General features: G+C 42.9%; 1 protein-coding gene and 2 long non-coding RNA genes across 23 annotated transcripts in view; 2 read left to right on the forward strand and 1 right to left on the reverse strand.

The window, feature by feature from the left end:
• Positions 1-972: 972 nt before the first annotated feature.
• Positions 973-19,214, reverse strand: part of helq (helicase, POLQ like) — a 29,210-nt gene continuing 10,968 nt past the window's right edge. For both annotated transcript variants that reach the window (XM_051938516.1, XM_051938515.1), the window contains 7 exons: positions 17,259-17,460; positions 11,759-11,916; positions 11,592-11,690; positions 9,500-9,673; positions 6,360-6,473; positions 5,043-5,177; positions 973-3,947 (listed from right to left, as the gene is read on the reverse strand). In XM_051938516.1, coding sequence (XP_051794476.1) covers positions 3,864-3,947; positions 5,043-5,177; positions 6,360-6,473; positions 9,500-9,673; positions 11,592-11,690; positions 11,759-11,916; positions 17,259-17,460 — 966 coding nt within the window. In that variant the 3' untranslated portion in view covers positions 973-3,863. The remainder of the gene's footprint in view (positions 3,948-5,042; positions 5,178-6,359; positions 6,474-9,499; positions 9,674-11,591; positions 11,691-11,758; positions 11,917-17,258; positions 17,461-19,214) is intronic.
• On the forward strand, positions 9,605-10,411 carry LOC127530841 (uncharacterized). 3 transcript variants are annotated; one of them, XR_007937543.1, is made up of 3 exons: positions 9,605-9,721; positions 10,046-10,207; positions 10,289-10,411. It is a non-coding gene; the product is annotated as an uncharacterized LOC127530841 (long non-coding RNA). The 3 variants fall into 3 exon arrangements; XR_007937545.1 differs by having other exon boundaries at positions 9,698-9,802; XR_007937544.1 differs by lacking the exon at positions 9,605-9,721 and adding an exon at positions 9,779-9,883.
• On the forward strand, positions 17,456-19,003 carry LOC127530838 (uncharacterized). Of its 18 annotated transcripts, none has more exons than XR_007937537.1 (7): positions 17,456-17,572; positions 17,795-17,942; positions 18,017-18,090; positions 18,165-18,238; positions 18,313-18,460; positions 18,535-18,682; positions 18,831-18,930. It is a non-coding gene; the product is annotated as an uncharacterized LOC127530838 (long non-coding RNA). The 18 variants fall into 18 exon arrangements; XR_007937534.1 differs by lacking the exon at positions 18,017-18,090 and adding an exon at positions 18,683-18,830 and having other exon boundaries at positions 17,468-17,646; positions 17,721-17,868; positions 18,091-18,238; positions 18,535-18,608; positions 18,905-19,003; XR_007937532.1 differs by lacking the exons at positions 17,795-17,942; positions 18,017-18,090 and adding exons at positions 17,721-17,794; positions 17,943-18,016 and having other exon boundaries at positions 17,468-17,646; positions 18,091-18,238.

The raw sequence follows: 19,214 nt of genomic DNA on the forward strand, positions 1-19,214 counted from the left end.
ATTCTAAAATATTGATAATAATCCAAAATGTCTCACAAAATATTTATAAAATGTTCCATCAATGAATAAATGCCCTAAAACTGTGAATCTTAGTCCAAGAGATTCTACAGTTTGTGAATATTAAAAAAATATTCACAAACTGTCCCTAATAAATCTGTTCTAAAACAATTATTTAACTCTCCTGGAATATAATAACGTCCCACGTTTCACCAAACCGTTATTAAAATAGGACCAGTCATTAAAATGTCAGAAATAATACCACAAATATTTAATAAATGATCCAAATATGAATAATTAAACACCACGGAAAATTTTAATGCCAAACAAAATAATAATAAAATATTTCTGAAATATAAATGGTCCTAAAAAGTATTAAACTAAGTTATAAAATAGATGAAAAATAATAAATAAAACGCCTTCAGAATATTAAAATTTCACAGAAATTTTAAAATAAAATGTTCAAAATATATTAAAATTTTACCAGAAGATATGAATTTAATATTACTATTATATTAATAATATTAATAATTAAACACCTCAGAAAATATTATCCTTAAAATGAGAAAATATATGCAAATGTTTTACAAGAAAATATTATAGCAATTAAAAGAATATTAAAACGAATCATAACAATTTAAGAAAAAATAATCAATAAAATATTCTAAATAATTTCCCAGAAGATATGAAGTAAATAAATCTATAATAATAATATACCTCAGTAAAAAAAAAATATTCCCCAAATAATAAAAAAGACAAATTAACATTATCAAGAAAATGTTATATTAATAAAACATTGTGAGAACATTAAAAATAAATAAAAATGCAAGAAAAGTATTAAAATGTTCTTTTTAAAAAGTATAATTGAGAATTATTAATAAAATGTCCCAGAAGCATTAATGTGTCGCCCATAAATGAATAAAACAAACATTTAAACAGTTTAAATATCTACAAAATAAATCAAATGACACATAATAATATTTAAAAATATTTAATAAAGTATCAACAAAATGTTCATAAAATGTCCTCTAAAAATATTCATATTTAAAATGTTTTTTTTAGGGTCCGAGCACCGAGGGTGCGAAGGACAGGCGGTGCCAGGGCACCGACTGTCCAAGGCACCAGCGGTGCCAAGGACCCTATTGAAACCCTAGGGTTTATTATTATTATTATTATTATTATTATTATTATTATTATTTTTTTTTTCTCCCGTAAAGTAAATTGGCTTTTTGGCGGCCTTATCATACTCCAAAACGCGTGAAATTTGGCATGCACATCAGGACTGGCGAAAAATTTGATATTTTATGGGAGTTGCGCATGTGCGTGGCAAAATGGCTCTATAGCGCCACCTGCAAACTTGAAAAAGTAGTCATTAGGCCAACTGCCACAATGTTTCATGTACAGCTACAATATTTGGTGGGCATATGCAGAACATCTGGACACACCAAAAAGTCAATTACAGCCACGCCCTAAACCCAACAGGAAGTCGGCCACCTTCAATTTGCTGTAAATTTTTCAAACTTAATCGCTCCTCGGGAAATGACTTGCCTTTTTGGCGGCCTTATCATGAACCAAAACGCGTGAAATTTGGCGTGCACATCAGGACTGGCGAAAAATTTGATATTTTATGGGAGTTGCGCATATGTGTGAAAAAATGGCTCTATAGCGCCACCTGCAAAATTGAAACAGTGGTCATTAGGCCAACTTCCACAATGTTTTATTTACAGCTACAATATTTGGTGGGCATATGCACCACATCAGGACATACCAAAAAGTCAATCACAGCCACACCCTAAACCCAACAGGAAGTCGGCCATCTTGAATTTGCTGTACATTTGTCAAAATTTATAGCTCCTAGTGGATAAGTCTGAGAGAACTGAAATTTGGCCAGTACATGCACCAGACCTTTCTGATGAAAAGTTATCAAAAACTCAACCAGAAGCCAAAAGGTGTGGCCATGGCGGAGCCTCAAACAACTGATCGTTCGCCATGAAACAGGAAGTGGTGTCTAATTCTTCTCAACATGCTCCAATCTGCCTGAAACTTTACATGTATGATGACAGTCCTGTCCTGATGTCATCCACATAGGGATATTCATTGACAGTCATAGCGCCACCTTGTGGTTTCAGGAAATAGACATCTTTTACACTTTCATGCCCTATTGTTACCCAGTTGATCATATTCACTTCAAATGCAGTGACAACAGCCTAAACACATTGATGATGCATCCCAGTGAAAATGGTGACTTGTCATCAAAGGGCGTGTCTGTGGCGGCCAAACCAATTTCGATGTTTCGCCATGAAAATTTAACGATTCATATCTCAGCTGAACAACATCCTATCTGCCTCAGACTTCACATGCTGGATACCAGGTCCAGTCTGAACACATCCACACTCGTAAATTTTGAAAAAGTCATAGCGCCACCTGTTGGTAATAGTAAGTTTAAGGCCTTATATTTTCAGGTACAATGGCCCCAAACTTGGTGATATCATGCTGGAAATTGGTCAGTCGAGTCTTCACCTCTTGACAATCACACACTGTGAAGGGTGTGACATTTCATGTAACGCTGTTGCCGTAGCAACCAAATATCGCCATGAAAAACAAAGCCCTTTCTGATAGGTTAGGAATACTCCAATGCTCACAAAAATTACCACACACATCACCATTGACCCAAGGAACAACACTGTATGCATCTCGGCACTGCACATGCTATAGCGCCCCCTACAGTATTTTTAACAAACAGCCCCCCCAGCACGTTTCACCTACATCCATGAAATTTGGGAGGCTTATAGAGCACATCAGGACGCACAAAAAAGCCTCTTGGAGCCATGTCCTAAACCCAACAGGAAGTCGGCCATCTTGGATTAATTGTGAGATTTTTGATGATTTTTCTCATTTTTGAGAGTTAATACCTCCTAGGGGATAATTCCAGGAGACCTGAAATTTTGTCAGTCCACACAGCAGGACTTGGTTTGGAAAAGTTATCAAAAGTTTAACCAGAAGCCAAATGGCGTGGCCATGGCGACCATCAGCGTTTTGATGCTTCGCCATGAAACATCAACTGCTGTATAACTCTCCTCTGCATGCTCCAATCTGCCTCAAACTTTCCATGTGTGATCACAATCCAATCCTGATCACATCTACAGGCCAACAGACACTCTCAGTCGCAGCGCCACCTGATGGAGGGACAGTAAATGCTGTATAACTGGCCTCTACATGATCAAATCAGCCTGAAACTTTTCATGAGTGATCAGAGTCCAACCCTCATCACATCCACTGTGTGAAATACACTCTGAGTTACAGCGCCACCTGGTGGTGGATGGGCAGGAAATGCTGTATAACTGCTCTGAACATGCTACAGTCTGGCTGAAATTTTAAATGTATGATTGGACTCTGGTCCAGATGCGATTCAGAGGCCGACATACACTCTCAGTCACAGCGCCACCTGGTGGACGTGCGTGGATTCACGACCAGCGTGGATGCGAGGACCCGTCCATCGCTGCTTGCAGCTTTAATATTTATCTTAAAATGTCTGAGGAAATATTGAATAAAATATTCAGCAAATATGTTTAAAAAAATATGAATTAAATGCCAAAGAAATCATAAAAATGTCCCAAAAAATGAAACAAATGAAACCAAAGACTGTGAATCTGAGCCCTTTGTGTGCTTGTTGTGAGTCTTTGTTGTGTTTTCTAACTGCAGTGTTCCATCAGTGTGAATAAAAACCTGCAGGAAAACAAACGTTCTGACATTTAATCATAAAAAGACGTTCCTTTAATGAGTCATACTTCAGCAGACGTTCTTCTACATTATTTAATGAGGACCAGAGGAATAAAAGCAGCAGAAGAAGAAAACCTCTGAGGGGTTTAGACATGAGGAAGGTCTGAAGGTTTGCTCAGGAGCTCGTCCACCTCCTCCTGGAGAGCTGCAGCTTTTTCATTCAGCAGCATCTGGACACAAAACACACAACCTGATCAACACAACTCACACATAAATACACAAACACAAAGCAGCAGCACTGTTCACCTTCAGATAGAGACACAACGTGATTAAATAGACACAAAACAGACACAAAGAGACACAAAACGACGACAAAGAGACACAAAACAGACACAAAGAGACACAAAAGAGACACAAAGAGACACAAAACAGACACAAAGAGACACAAAACGACGACAGAGACACAAAACACCCACAAAGAGACACAAAACAGACACAAAGAGACACAAAACAGACACAAAGAGACACAAAACGACGACAAAGAGACACAAAACAGACACAAAGAGACACAAAACGACGACAAAGAGACACAAAACACCCACAAAGAGACACAAAACAGACACAAAGAGACACAAAACAGACACAAAGAGACACAAAACGACGACAAAGAGACACAAAACAGACACAAAGAGACACAAAACAGACACAAAGAGACACAAAACAGACACAAAGAGACACAAAACGATGACAAAGAGACACAAAACACCCACAAAGAGACACAAAACAGACACAAAGAGACACAAAACAGACACAAAGAGACACAAAACAGACACAAAGAGACACAAAACGACGACAAAGAGACACAAAACAGACACAAAGAGACACAAAACGACGACAAAGAGACACAAAACAGACACAAAGAGACACAAAACAGACACAAAGAGACACAAAACGACGACAAAGAGACACAAAACACCCACAAAGAGACACAAAACAGACACAAAGAGACACAAAACAGACACAAAGAGACACAAAACGACGACAAAGAGACACAAAACAGACACAAAGAGACACAAAACGACGACAAAGAGACACAAAACACCCACAAAGAGACACAAAACAGACACAAAGAGACACAAAACAGACACAAAGAGACACAAAACGACGACAAAGAGACACAAAACAGACACAAAGAGACACAAAACGACGACAAAGAGACACAAAACAGACACAAAGAGAGACAAAACGACCACAGAGACACAAAATGTCCCCAAAACAGGAGGAGGCCATGATACTACCACCACCATGCTTCACCGATGACTCGCCTTAGCAGAAGCTACAATCTGATTGGCCTGTTTCCTGGACAGGTGTTCTATGGTTCTGGTTAGAACTGAAACGTCAGCGTTGGCCAGGTGGGTCAGAGTCCTGTAGCCGGCGTTATACAGCTGCTTCGCCCTGGACTGGAAACAGGCGGGAAATAAAGGGAAAACAGGCGGGAAATAAAGGGAAAACAGGCGGGAAAGTGAGTGAAACCTTTATCAAGATGTATAGAAAAAAAAACAAGAATTAACAACTTTTCTTTCTTTTTCTTCTTTTCATCAGTGATGGGTTCATTTTTAGTAAAATATTACACATTAGGTGACAAATTTAAGAATTATGGCCAACTTTAAAGGGATTGTTGACAATCTTTGTCTTATTTCAGACAGATTTGGAGCAACTTCTGACATTTTAAAGTCATTTAGGATGAGGGTTAACTAATGTTTGCCAATATCATATTTTGGAACAATTTCAAGTAATTCTGGACAATCCTTTTAAACAGGTTTGAGGTGAAAACATCTAAAAACTGGAACCTTGTCTGGTCCACCTTTAACCCATCAGGTTCTACTGATGTTAGAGCCTCAACAGGTGGAGAAATGTGGACCAGAGGCTGGATTTTAGTAGAAACATGAATGTTTTTCTGTGGAAATAATCAGCAGAAAAAAGTCAATATTCTCTGACAAAGATCAGCGACACAGAACAGATTTATTTAAACCAAAAACACTTGAGAAAAAAATGTCCTTTTAGACTAAAACAAAGCAGTAACTCATTAATAATTCAAATCAAATGATGTGAAAACAGACGTCAGAGGATTAAATAAATCACATTATCTGTTCTCCAGAATTAATTCAGCTGTTTGACTGATAAACACCATCCTGTATTTAATTATTTGTTATTTGGGACCAAAAACTACATTTTGTAAAATATTCTGGATGAATTATGAGAATTTTATGTTTTCAGACCTAGAAAAAAAACAACCTGTGAAGCTATTTTAAAGGTTTATTATCTCCATAAATAAAACTAGCAGTAATAAATTAGAACAGACAGAAGAGTTTCATCAGAACAGAATCCCTGGATGGATCCAACAGAGGACAGTTTAATTATTAGACTTTAAAATGGAACAAAGGAGCAAAACATCCAGGCTGGTCCAGCGTCTCCATAAAGTTCCTGTCAGTGTTTATCTATGGATGGATCCATGTTTCTACTAAAATCCAGCCTCTGGTCCACATTTCTCTAACATCAGTAGAACCTGATGGATTCTGTCTAAACTGACCCACTAGCGACTGAAGGACCTATCTGTGGGTTCCAGAGGTTCCATCACTGACCTCCATGACTCCAGCCACCTCCATCAGAGGAATAAGTTCAGCCTTCACACAGTAACTGAGCCTCCTGGTCAGCTCCGTCAGCAGAGCTCTGAACGGCCACAGCTCCTCCAGCTCCTAAAGAGAACCAACAGAGAACCAACATTTAGATCAGGAGAGTCAAACTCATCTTTGTTCAGGTTCCACATCCAGTCCAGTCTGATCTCCAGTAGAACCAGTAGAACCACAGCATGATAACCTGTGAATAACCACAACTCCCAATGGTTGCTTTGTTTTAGTGCACAAATGTTCACATTTAAGGAATTATCTGAACAACCTGGAATTTATGAAGGAAAATAAATTGATCCTCAGTTTATCATTTCCACATTACAACTTTCAGATCAGAGTGTCTACAAAGAAACACAACATTTAGTCACCTGGAACTTTAGGATCTGGAAATGAATCATATGGTATTTTACTTTAAAAATGTCAAAAAAACAACAAAAACAAGGCAAAATGTTAAAAAAATGAGACACAAAACGACAAAAGCGAGATCAAAATGACAAAAATGAGACAAAAGGCACGAAACAAAACAAAAAAGAGACAAAAAATTAGACAAACAAGTTACAAAGCAACAAAAAAATAGAAAGACAAAAATGACAAGAACGTAAAACCAAATGACAAAAACGACACAAAACAATAAACAAAGCAAAACACAAAATGACAAAAATGAGAAAAAAATGACAAAATCCCAAAAAAATAGACAAACGGCACAAGCAAGACCAAAAAATACAAAACAACAATGAGAACCAAAAGACAAAAACATGAGACAAACGATAAAAGTCAGACAAAAAAGACAATTAACAAAAACAAGAGAGAATATCACAAAAATGACAGAAGAACAAAGAACAGTCTAGTATTTTACTTTCTGATCAAACAACTTGTCATGGTCTAGAAATGATTTTAAATTCATAGTTTTACTAATTTACAATCTGCAGTTAATGTCTTCTCTGGAGTTTTTACACTTTGAGGGCCGGATTGGACCCTCTGGAGGACCGCTTTTGGTCCACGGGCCTCATGTTGGACCCTCTGGAGGACCGCTTTTGGACCACGGGCCTCATGTTGGATCCTCTGGAGGACCGCTTTTGGTCCACGGGCCTCATGTTGGACCCTCTGGAGGACCGCTTTTGGTCCACGGGCCTCATGTTGGACCCTCTGGAGGACCGCTTTTGGACCACGGGCCTCATGTTGGACCCTCTGGAGGACCGCTTTTGGACCACGGGCCTCATGTTGACCCTCTGGAGGACCGCTTTTGGTCCACGGGCCTCATGTTGGATCCTCTGGAGGACCGCTTTTGGTCCACGGGCCTCATGTTGGACCCTCTGGAGGACCGCTTTTGGACCACGGGCCTCATGTTGGACCCTCTGGAGGACCACTTTTGGTCCACGGGCCTCATGTTGGACCCTCTGGAGGACCGCTTTTGGTCCACAGGCCTCATGTTGGACCCTCTAGTTCAGACCTTCACACTGTGGATTCCTGGAGACGTTTTTCAAACTAAAACACATGAAGTCGACTGAACAAAGCATGACAGAGTTCAGCTTCCTTCCCTGCAGCAGAAACGTTGAACATCTGTCACAGTTCCAGATGTTTTTTTGCCCTTACAGCTGATTCATCACGTTCCTGGTCTCCACTAGAACCTGCTGAGCTGCTTTAAGGAACACAAACATGTTATTTATGACTGCAGCTCCTCCCCAGGCTGCTCTGACTGGTCGACCACAGCCAGGTAACCAGGTCAGGAGGAAGCTAGCAGGTAGGTATGCTGACGTGATGCTGTAGATGATTAACAGAAGAAAGCTTTCAGCAGGTGGAGTTCCTCTGAAGTCTGCAGACCTGTGAGGATCTAAAAGAGCAGCTGTAAACCACAGAGCAGGAGAGGAGGAAGTGAAAAGCAGAAGCAGCTCAGATTCCTTCCTTTATGATGTGTCTGCGGCTAACGCTAACTCTGAACTCCACCACAGACTACAGAGAGCTCCAGGACCTGACAGCCGGCCACAATCACTGAGAAATGATCAGAAAAAGGCAGAAATGGAGGAAAACACACTCAGAATGTTTACTAAATGACTCTAAACCTGCTCAGAATGATTTAAACATTCTCCAAAATGACTCAAGCTGATCTTTGCAGATGTTTTATGTGAACAAACAGCAGCTTTATGAAACACTGAAGTAAAGGAGGAACCAGAAAGGAGAATATGCAGTAATTCATGTGGTTATTGAGCCTTAATGGGTCGTATAAGTGAAGCCTCTGACCCAAAACCACCCAAAGTAACAGAAACAGAACTCCAGACTCATTTAAATCTGTCCAGAATGATTCAAACATCGTCCACAATAACGAAGAAACGTCTAAAATGATTTCAAATCTGTCCAAAAACAATTTAATATTTGTCTACAATCACTCAAAATGTGCCCAAAATGACTCGTAATCATGATTTAGAGCAAATACAGCAAGACAAGGTCCAAGCTTTTACATATCTGGACTTAAAATTTGTCCAAAATTAGTCAAAATTTACCAAAACAGGATAAAGATTGTTCAGAATCTCTCAAATTCATTCAAAATTCACATAAATTGCAGATTAAAATGACTCAAAAGTGATCTAAAATGACAATAATGAATAATTTTACATATATTGTAGTCCAAAATAACAACAAAATGTCCAGAATTCTTTAAAACTTGTAAAAAAAACACCTTGAAATTTGTCTACATTAACTGAAAAAAATGTCCACATTTGTCCAAAATTAGATAAAGATTGTTCAGATCCCCACAAATTAAAATGAATCTAAAATGCCAACAATGAATAATTCTATCAATCCTTCAGACTGACTTCAGAGATGCAGCAGATCTTCTAGAAACTGAAGGAGGAACTTCAGATTAGACTCTGTTTCCATTCAGGGATCAATAACCCGATCAGTACCTGTGTGATGATCAATAACCTGATTGATTGGATCAGTACCAGTGTGATGATCAATAACCTGATTGATTGGATCAGTACCAGTGTGATGATCAATAACCTGATTGATTGGATCAGTACCTGGGTGATGATCAATAACCTGATTGATTGGATCAGTACCTGTGTGATGATCAATAACCTGATTGATTGGATCAGTACCTGGGTGAAGAGCAGCACGGTGCTGCAGAACGCTGATGAGGAGCTGAGCAGCGTCTGAACGAAGCCTCGGTTCAGACGGAACCTTTCAGAGACGCTCCACAGGTCGGCCTCCTTCAGAACCCAGAACAGAACCAGAGCCAGGTACATGCGGGTCACCACGGTCTGGTCTACGCTCTGGAACACAACCAGGATTTATTAGAACCAGAACAGAACCAGAGCCAGGTACATGCGGGTCACCACGGTCTGGTCTACGCTCTGGAACACAACCAGGATTTATTAGAACCAGAACAGAACCAGAGCCAGGTACATGCGGGTCACCACGGTCTGGTCTACGCTCTGGAACACAACCAGGATTTATTAGAACCAGAACAGAACCAGAGCCAGGTACATGCGGGTCACCACGGTCTGGTCTACGCTCTGGAACACAACCAGGATTTATTAGAACCAGAACAGAACCAGAGCCAGGTACATGCGGGTCACCACGGTCTGGTCTACGCTCTGGAGCACAACCAGGATTTATTAGAACCAGAACAGAACCAGAGCCAGGTACATGCGGGTCACCACGGTCTGGTCTACGCTCTGGAGCACAACCAGGATTTATTAGAACCAGAACAGAACCAGAGCCAGGTACATGCGGGTCACCACGGTCTGGTCTACGCTCTGGAACACAACCAGGATTTATTAGAACCAGAACAGAACCAGAGCCAGGTACATGCGGGTCACCACGGTCTGGTCTACGCTCTGGAGCACAACCAGGATTTATTAGAACCAGAACAGAACCAGAGCCAGGTACATGCGGGTCACCACGGTCTGGTCTACGCTCTGGAACACAACCAGGATTTATTAGAACCAGAACAGAACCAGAGCCAGGTACATGCGGGTCACCACGGTCTGGTCTACGCTCTGGAACACAACCAGGATTTATTAGAACCAGAACAGAACCAGAGCCAGGTACATGCGGGTCACCACGGTCTGGTCTACGCTCTGGAACACAACCAGGATTTATTAGAACCAGAACAGAACCAGAGCCAGGTACATGCGGGTCACCACGGTCTGGTCTACGCTCTGGAACACAACCAGACTCTGTTAATATTAATGAATGTCAATGAATCCACAGAGGAATAAACCAGAACAAACTAGTGCTGCTGATTGTCCTGAATGTAAAACTACTGATTATTCACTGAGGTCTGCAGCTTTGTGTCTCATTTTTGTATTTTCCGTCTTGTTTTCCTCATTTTGTGTCTCATATTTCTTGTTTTGCGTCACTTGGCATCTCATTTTTGTTATTTTCAGTCTCATTTTTGTTGTTTTTTTCTGGTTTTGTGTCATTTTGTGTCTCATATTTCTTGTTTTTTGTGACTTTGCATCTTGTTTTTATTGTCTTGTGCCTCATTTATCCCACTTTGTGTCTCAGTTTTGTATTTTTATCCTTTGTTATCATGATTTACTGATTTTGTGACTCACATTTCTTGTTTTGCATCACGGTGTTTCATTTATCTTGTTTTGTGTCATTTTGTGCCTTATTTTGGTTGTTTTATCTTGTTTTTGTGTATTGATTTTCTCATTGTGTGTCTCATATTTCTTGCTTCGTGTGACTTTGTGTCTTGTGTTCAGTCTCGTTTTTGTCGTTTTGTATTGTTTTTATTGATGTGTCTCATTTAGGTTATCTTGTGCCTCACTTATCTTGTTTTGTCTCATTCGCTGTCTTGTGTTTCTAATTTTTTGTGTCTCCTGTTTCTGGTGTCGTGTGTCTTTGTGTCCTGTTTTTATCATTTTCAGTCTCGTTTTTTTGTCATTTTGTGTCTCATATTAGTCGCTTTGTATTGTTTTTGTTGATTTTTGAATTGATTTTTTCATTTTGTGTCCTTTTGTCTTGTTTCTGTCTCATTTTTGTATTTTCAAGTGTTTTCTTGGGACGTTTTTCTCATTTTCTGCCTCATATTTCAGTTTTCTGTGCCTCTGCGTCTCGTTTTTGTCTTGTTTTGTGTCATTTTGTGTCTCCTACTTTCTGCTTCTGTGTGCCTCTGCGTCTCGTTTCAGTCGTTTTGTGTCCAGGTGATGTTCCTGCAGGTGTTTCTCTGCAGCTCTTTACCTTTTTCACCGTCTGTCCTGCAGCTTTTCTCGCCACGAAGCTCTCTGGGACTCCGACTGCGGCCGACATCTTCTGCTCTGCAGCCGACAGCAGCGTGAACTGCATCAGAAACACACCTGGTCAGAACACACCTGGGGGGCGGGGCTAGGGGCGGCGGCAGCTCGTACCTGTCTGAAGTAAACCATCCAGTCGGGTCTGCACTGAGGAACCAGGTCGTACGGAGTGACCAGGTAGACCAGGTGGAGGAAGCTGTTCAGCAGGAGACCCTCCAGACCTTCGGACAGATCTTTGTAGAGAACGTTGCTGAGGGTCAGATCCACCGAGCCTGAAGACACACGGACACGTCCTCCGTTAGTTAGTGAGGATGAAACTCATCCTGCAGCGCCCCCTGCTGGGTCACAACCACAACTGAACTCTAGCACAGGAGAATCTAACAGACCTCCAAAATCACCCTTAAATTTATCAAATTACCACAAAACAGGTGAAATTGTAACAAAAACTCAAATTCGGCACAAAAACATGCAAAATAAGCACATAAACGGCCAAAATTAAAACAAAAACACCCGACCGCTACTCCTCATCGGCTCTGATATGCCTCACCTTCTTACTCCAACACAGCCAGTGAAAGTAGGCCCAGCTGGTGGTCCCATGGCCATATGCACGAGGCTAGGTTGGTCCCTGCAAGGCCCTTCTGACATCATGCCAATCCCTTCCCACCAGACATCCTGTCTGCGCATTGCCACTGAGGCATCATATACTGAGCTTCTCAGGAATGTGGAACGTCTTTGGCACATTGACACGCTGCCATATGTCAGTGAGAAAGCTGCATCGCGTTCTAAGCAAGACCAGCAAGCACTCACTCTCCTGCAGACAACATCTGAACGTGTTACTGTCGACGGTATCCAGCGCTACGCGACCCCTCTGTTGCGGCGTCAACCAGCTGTCACCCTCTGTACTTCGTCAGATGCTGTGATGCCTAACCTACGCAGTACTGAACGCAGGTTGGACAGAGACACTGTTCGGGCTGCATCATATTGCAAAGAGATGGATACGCTTGTCCAGTCTGGCTATGTTGCAGAGATTTCTCCAGCGGAAGCAGCGAAGTCCACCGAGTCGTGGTATGTACCCCATCATATGGTGCACCACAATGGAAAGGACAGAGTAGTCTTCAACTGCTCCTTCTCATTCAACGGCCAGTCCCTGAATGGCCAACTCCTGCCGGGCCCTACATTAGGTCCAACCATGATAGGAGTCCTGATGCGGTTCAGATGTCACGCTGTGGCCATCAGTGGGGATATTAAGTCGATGTTCCACCAGATCCGCTTACTGCCCAGCGACAAACCCCTTCTACGGTTCCTGTGGCGGGACATGCAGAAGACGTCTGTACCACGCATCTTCCAATGGGAGGTCTTACCATTCGGTACTAAGTGCAGCCCCTGCTGCGCAGTCTACGCCCTGCAGCAGCATGTCCGGGACCATGAACCACCAGACTCACCGCTGATGCAAGTGATCGAGCACTCGTTTTGCCTCCATAGTGTGAACAACGTCCAGGATGCTAAAGCCCTGATCAACAATCTGCGACTACTTCTAAGCAAGGGAGGTTTCGAGATCCGGCAATGGGCTAGTAACATGCCTGCAGTAGTCGCACACCTACCTCCTGAAGCACAGTCATCTAGCAGTGAGCTGTGGCTATCCAAAGCCAGTGACAACCTCAATGAGTCCACACTTGGACTATGCTGGGATTGTTTGACCGACACCCTCAGTTACAAGCACCGCTATGCTGAATCTTTAGTTGCCACGCTTCGTAATGTCTACAGTGTTCTTGCCAAGCTCTACGACCCTTTGGGCTACATTGTGCCATTCACCACAAGATGTAAAGTGCTCATCCAAGACATGTGGAAGTCCAACATTGGCTGGGATGACAAGATCCATCCTGCAGATCTGTTGGACAAATGGTTAGACTGGGTGCAAGAGATTCCCAATCTGCAACATCTCAAACTGCCACGTCCCTATGCACCAGCCACAGTCGACCCTACCAAAGCCATCCGTCGTATTCATATCTTCTGTGACGCCTCAGAGCGCGCCTACGGGTCAGTCGCTTACATGCAGATGACAGATGACAGTCAACACGTCTTTGTGTCCTTCGTGTTTGCCAGATCAAGAGTCGCTCCCCGTAAGCAGCTGTCCATCCCACGTCTCGAGCTCAGTGCTGCTTTTACAGGAGCACAGCTGGCTAGAGTAATCGAGACGGAGCTTGCCGTACCACCAGAGCACATAACTCTTTGGTCAGACTCCACAACCGTGCTTCACTGGATTAAGTCAGAATCTTGTCGATACAAGGTATTCGTGGGGACACGTGTAGCAGAAATCCAGAATCTGACGAATCCTGATCAATGGCGGTATGTCGACTCCCTGAGTAATCCAGCTGATGATATTACCCGCGGACTCACTCTGCAGGAGATAATACAGAATCATCGCTGGAACAAAGGTCCACATTTCCTCTACCTGTCTGAGAATGAGTGGCCCACCATGCCTTCGTCTGCCATCGAACCTGACACCACAGAGTTGAAGAAATCTGCTTTTGTGGGAGCAGTTGCTAGCACCTCTCCTTCACCATTTCCTGATCCTACCAAGTTTTCGACCTGGAAAGAGCTTCTTCAAGAGACAGCTGGCTCCCTTCACGGGGCGGCCGGTGCCGATATTACTACAGCCAATGATTTCCTGCAAGCAGAAAAGCTTATGTTACAAAAGGCTCAAGAGGACTGCTTTGCAAAGGAATTGAGAGCTCTCAAGGCCGGACGTGTTCTACCACCAGACAGTCGAATTACATCATTGTCTCCTGCATATGAAGAATCCACAGGTCTCCTCAGAGTTGGTGGCAGGTTGCGGCATGCAGAAGGCCTGGACCTTGATACAATCCACCCTGTTATTCTCGACCCAAGCCACCCTGTGACGAAGCTCATCATTGGAGACATTGATGAGTTACTACTGCACCCTGGGCCAGAACGAGTTCTTGCTGAGCTGAGACGCAGGTTTTGGATCATCAGAGGTAGAGAAGCTATTCGGAAGCATCAGCATTCATGTCTGGAGTGTCGACGATGGAGAGCGAAACCCGACATACCTAAAATGGCTGATTATCCACCGTCTCGCCTACGACTCCATAAGCCACCGTTTTATTCAACCGGAGTTGATTGCTTTGGGCCCTTTCAAGTGAGGATTGGTCGCCGCACTGAAAAACGATGGGGCATCGTCTACAAATGCATGACAACTCGCTCGGTGCACCTGGAGCTGCTAGAAAGCCTTGACACGGATGCTTTCCTGCTGTCACTGAGGAGGTTCATGTCTCGGCGTGGCAAACCCTTTGAACTCCTCATGGACAATGGTACCAACTTTGTCGGTGGAGAGAGGGAGCTACGGGAAGCATTCGCTGCGATGGCACCTGAGTTGAGGGAACAACTTGCTGAACACCAGATCTCCTTCCGTTTCAATCCTCCGAGTGCCCCACACTTTGGAGGGACATGGGAAAGGGAGGTGAAATCGATCAAATCAGCTCTTCGCGTCGTCCTCAAAGACCAAACTGTTCCTGAGCCTGTTCTGATGACGACCCTGGTGGAAGTTGAAGGAATAATAAATGCGAAACCACTAGGCTACTTGTCTTCAGATGCTTCTGATCCAGATCCGGTTACGCCGAACCTCCTCCTTATGGGCCGACGTGACTCATCGCTTCCCCAAGCGATCTACAACCCCAGTGACCTTGGACGTAGGCGTTGGAGGCACAGCCAGGCCATTGCTGATCGGTTCTGGTCATCCTTCATCCGTCACTATCTACCAGGCCTGCAAGAGGTGCAGCAAATGGAGGAAGGATGGTAAAGCATTAGCCCTTGGTGACGTTGTTTTAGTCGTGGATCCCCAACTTCCCCGAGCGTCATGGCCTGTAGGACGAATCATAGCAACTCATCCTGGAGCAGATGGACGCGTTCGAACCGCCAGCGTCCAAGTGAAGAATCGCACTTATGTTCGTCCAGTTGCCCGACTCATCCTGCTCCCAGCCCTTGAGGACAAGGACGAGGAAGAGGCCACCAAATAGACTTTCTTCATTCTTTCAACTGCCATAAGGACAGTTGGGGGCGGCCTTGTCTGAAAGACTATTTAGTAGAGTGCTGAAAGTTACGAGGTGAGCTTGAACGCATCATCACGTGAACGGCACAGGGGCAGGATCCAGCGTGCTGCTCAGTGACTGACGCGAGGAGGAAAGCAGACACGGATGACAGGCCAAAGGGACTTCTTTTTTCATTGTTTCCTTGCTTTGTGTGCGTTCATGATACCCAAGTAAGTTTTGTATTGCTTCTACGTGTTTTCAAGTTGTATTGGTATCAGACAGTTTGTTAACTTGAGTTAAGTTTCTGTTTTGACCATGTGACCAATTAAGCAATTCCAATGCTCTAGACTCCATTTGTGTGCCATTTTAACCATGTGGATGCATAGTTGTGCACTATTTTATGTTGTTAATAGGTTGTCTGCACTATTAATATGCTACAGCCTTATGTGCACATATTGGAGCAGGATATTAAAGGGTAACTACTGTAGGTAGATTTATTGCATTAATATTGATACATCTAGATGGCTTCTGAGGTGTCATTGTGTATAATGAACATAGACATAACATTTTTGTTTATTACTTTAATTGTTATTCTACATCATGCTAATTATACATATATTTGTTTTTCTCTGTTTTAGACCACACCCACACACATACACTACTACACACATGACTGTAAGGTGCCTGATGATTACCTGCTGCCCCAAATAAAGTGTTGGAAGGATTCTCTGGCCGGAATCTTCTGTAGTGCTTCTACCCCATACGAACCACTAATCCATACTTTACAATCACCCCAAAAACAGCAAAAACTACAGCGAAAGGTTCAAATATGCCAGAACAACGCCCAAAACCACCACTAAAAGGACCAAAATGACCATAAACAGGGGAAAATGTGGTAAAAACTCAAATTCGGCCCCAAAACAAATAAACCAAATAGGACTGAAGTACCTTCCTGACCTCCTCAGAACATCTGGGTCTTCATCTCCAGTAACTTCACAGGTGTCGGTAAGTGTACTCTAGAACTTTGTCCCAGAATTATTTAAATTTGCCCAAAGATCTTCTCAAAAATTACTCAGTATTTCCCCAAATCATTCAAAAAATGTTCAAGTGGACCTGAAATTTTGTCCAGAATGATTGAATTCAGATGATCTTCAGACTGAGACACCTGGATGGATTTAAACTGATCTGGTGTCAGTTTCTACCAGAACTCAGATGTTTCTCCTCCTAAATGTCCTGGTTCTATCTGCTGGACTGATGAAGTTCTGAAAAAGTGATAAATCTGGACCAACCTCTATGGACTTCAAGGACCTGGAATGTTCTCAGTGAGACTAAACTTAAAGACTGGAAGCAGGAAAGGAGCACGTCTCCTGGAGAAAGTTCTACAGTAGACCTGCTGACTACTGTCCAGTTGTCAGTGGGTCTACTCTAGAACTTTCTCCAGGAGACGTTCTCCTCTATGGACTTCAAGGACCTGGATCTCTGGAAATATTCCCAGTATGAAGGTAGAACTCTGACCATTGATAAAATTACTGGAGATGAAGAACCAGATGTTGTGAGGAGGTTCTGACCTTTGTAGGTGGCCTTCCCCAGCCTGGTGACCTTCAGATTGGACCCATCAGGTTCTGCTGTGATCAGATCTTCGTCCTTCAGGAAGTCCAGGCTCTGCTGCAGAACCTCCGTCAGACTCTTGTGGACACACAGATGTTGCTGCTGAACAAACAGCAGCGTCCAGCGCAGGAAGTCCTGCAGCTGCTGCAGCGACGAGGCCATCTGCAGAAACACCAAGAATCAGTGACCAGAGACCAGAGGTGGTCCAGGACCTGGTTCTGAGACATTAGAGGAAAAACAGTCAGTACCAATAATCAATAATCAGGGACCAGAGGTGGTCCAGGACCTGGTTCTGAGACATTAGAGGAAAAACAGTCAGTACCAATAATCAATAATCAGGGACCAGAGGTGGTCCAGGACCTGGTTCTGAGACGTTAGAGCAAAAACAGTCAGTACCAATAATCAATAATCAGAGACCAGAGGTGGTCCAGGACCTGGTTCTGAGACATTAGAGCAAAAACAGTCAGTACCAATAATCAATAATCAGAGACCAGAGGTGGTCCAGGACCTGGTTCTGAGACGTTAGAGCAAAAACAGTCAGTACCAATAATCAATAATCAGAGACCAGAGGTGGTCCAGGACCTGGTTCTGAGACGTTAGAGCAAAAACAGTCAGTACCAATAATCAATAATCAGAGACCAGAGGTGGTCCAGGACCTGGTTCTGAGACATTAGAGGAAAAACAGTCAGTACCAATAATCAATAATCAGAGACCAGAGGTGGTCCAGGACCTGGTTCTGAGACGTTAGAGCAAAAACAGTCAGTACCAATAATCAATAATCAGGGACCAGAGGTGGTCCAGGACCTGGTTCTGAGACATTAGAGGAAAAACAGTCAGTACCAATAATCAATAATCAGAGACCAGAGGTGGTCCAGGACCTGGTTCTGAGACGTTAGAGCAAAAACAGTCAGTACCAATAATCAATAATCAGAGACCAGAGGTGGTCCAGGACCTGGTTCTGAGACATTAGAGGAAAAACAGTCAGTACCAATAATCAATAATCAGGGACCAGAGGTGGTCCAGGACCTGGTTCTGAGACATTAGAGGAAAAACAGTCAGTACCAATAATCAATAATCAGAGACCAGAGGTGGTCCAGGACCTGGTTCTGAGACGTTAGAGCAAAAACAGTCAGTACCAATAATCAATAATCAGAGACCAGAGGTGGTCCAGGACCTGGTTCTGAGACGTTAGAGCAAAAACAGTCAGTACCAATAATCAATAATCAGGGACCAGAGGTGGTCCAGGACCTGGTTCTGAGACATTAGAGGAAAAACAGTCAGTACCAATAATCAATAATCAGGGACCAGAGGTGGTCCAGGACCTGGTTCTGAGACGTTAGAGCAAAAACAGTCAGTACCAATAATCAATAATCAGAGACCAGAGGTGGTCCAGGACCTGGTTCTGAGACATTAGAGGAAAAACAGTCAGTACCAATAATCAATAATCAGGGACCAGAGGTGGTCCAGGACCTGGTTCTGAGACATTAGAGGAAAAACAGTCAGTACCAATAATCAATAATCAGGGACCAGAGGTGGTCCAGGACCTGGTTCTGAGACGTTAGAGCAAAAACAGTCAGTACCAATAATCAATAATCAGGGACCAGAGGTGGTCCAGGACCTGGTTCTGAGACGGTAGAGCAAAAACAGTCAGTACCAATAATCAATAATCAGGGACCAGAGGTGGTCCAGGACCTGGTTCTGAGACGGTAGAGCAAAAACATCTGGAGATAAAACATCTGCTGCTGTTACCCGTCACACACCACTGTTGTTTTCTGTCTCATAGTTCCTGTTCAGGGTTATTTTGTGTAAAATTTGTTTGGTTTTGTTGCTTTGTGTCTTTTTGTGTCTCGTTCTTTCAGTTGTTTGTTGTTACATCGTCTTTATATTTTGTTTTCTTTCATTTTGTGTCTCTAGTT

Source organism: Acanthochromis polyacanthus, chromosome 18 (genome assembly GCF_021347895.1).
Source record: "Acanthochromis polyacanthus isolate Apoly-LR-REF ecotype Palm Island chromosome 18, KAUST_Apoly_ChrSc, whole genome shotgun sequence".
NCBI lineage: Eukaryota > Metazoa > Chordata > Actinopteri > Pomacentridae > Acanthochromis > Acanthochromis polyacanthus.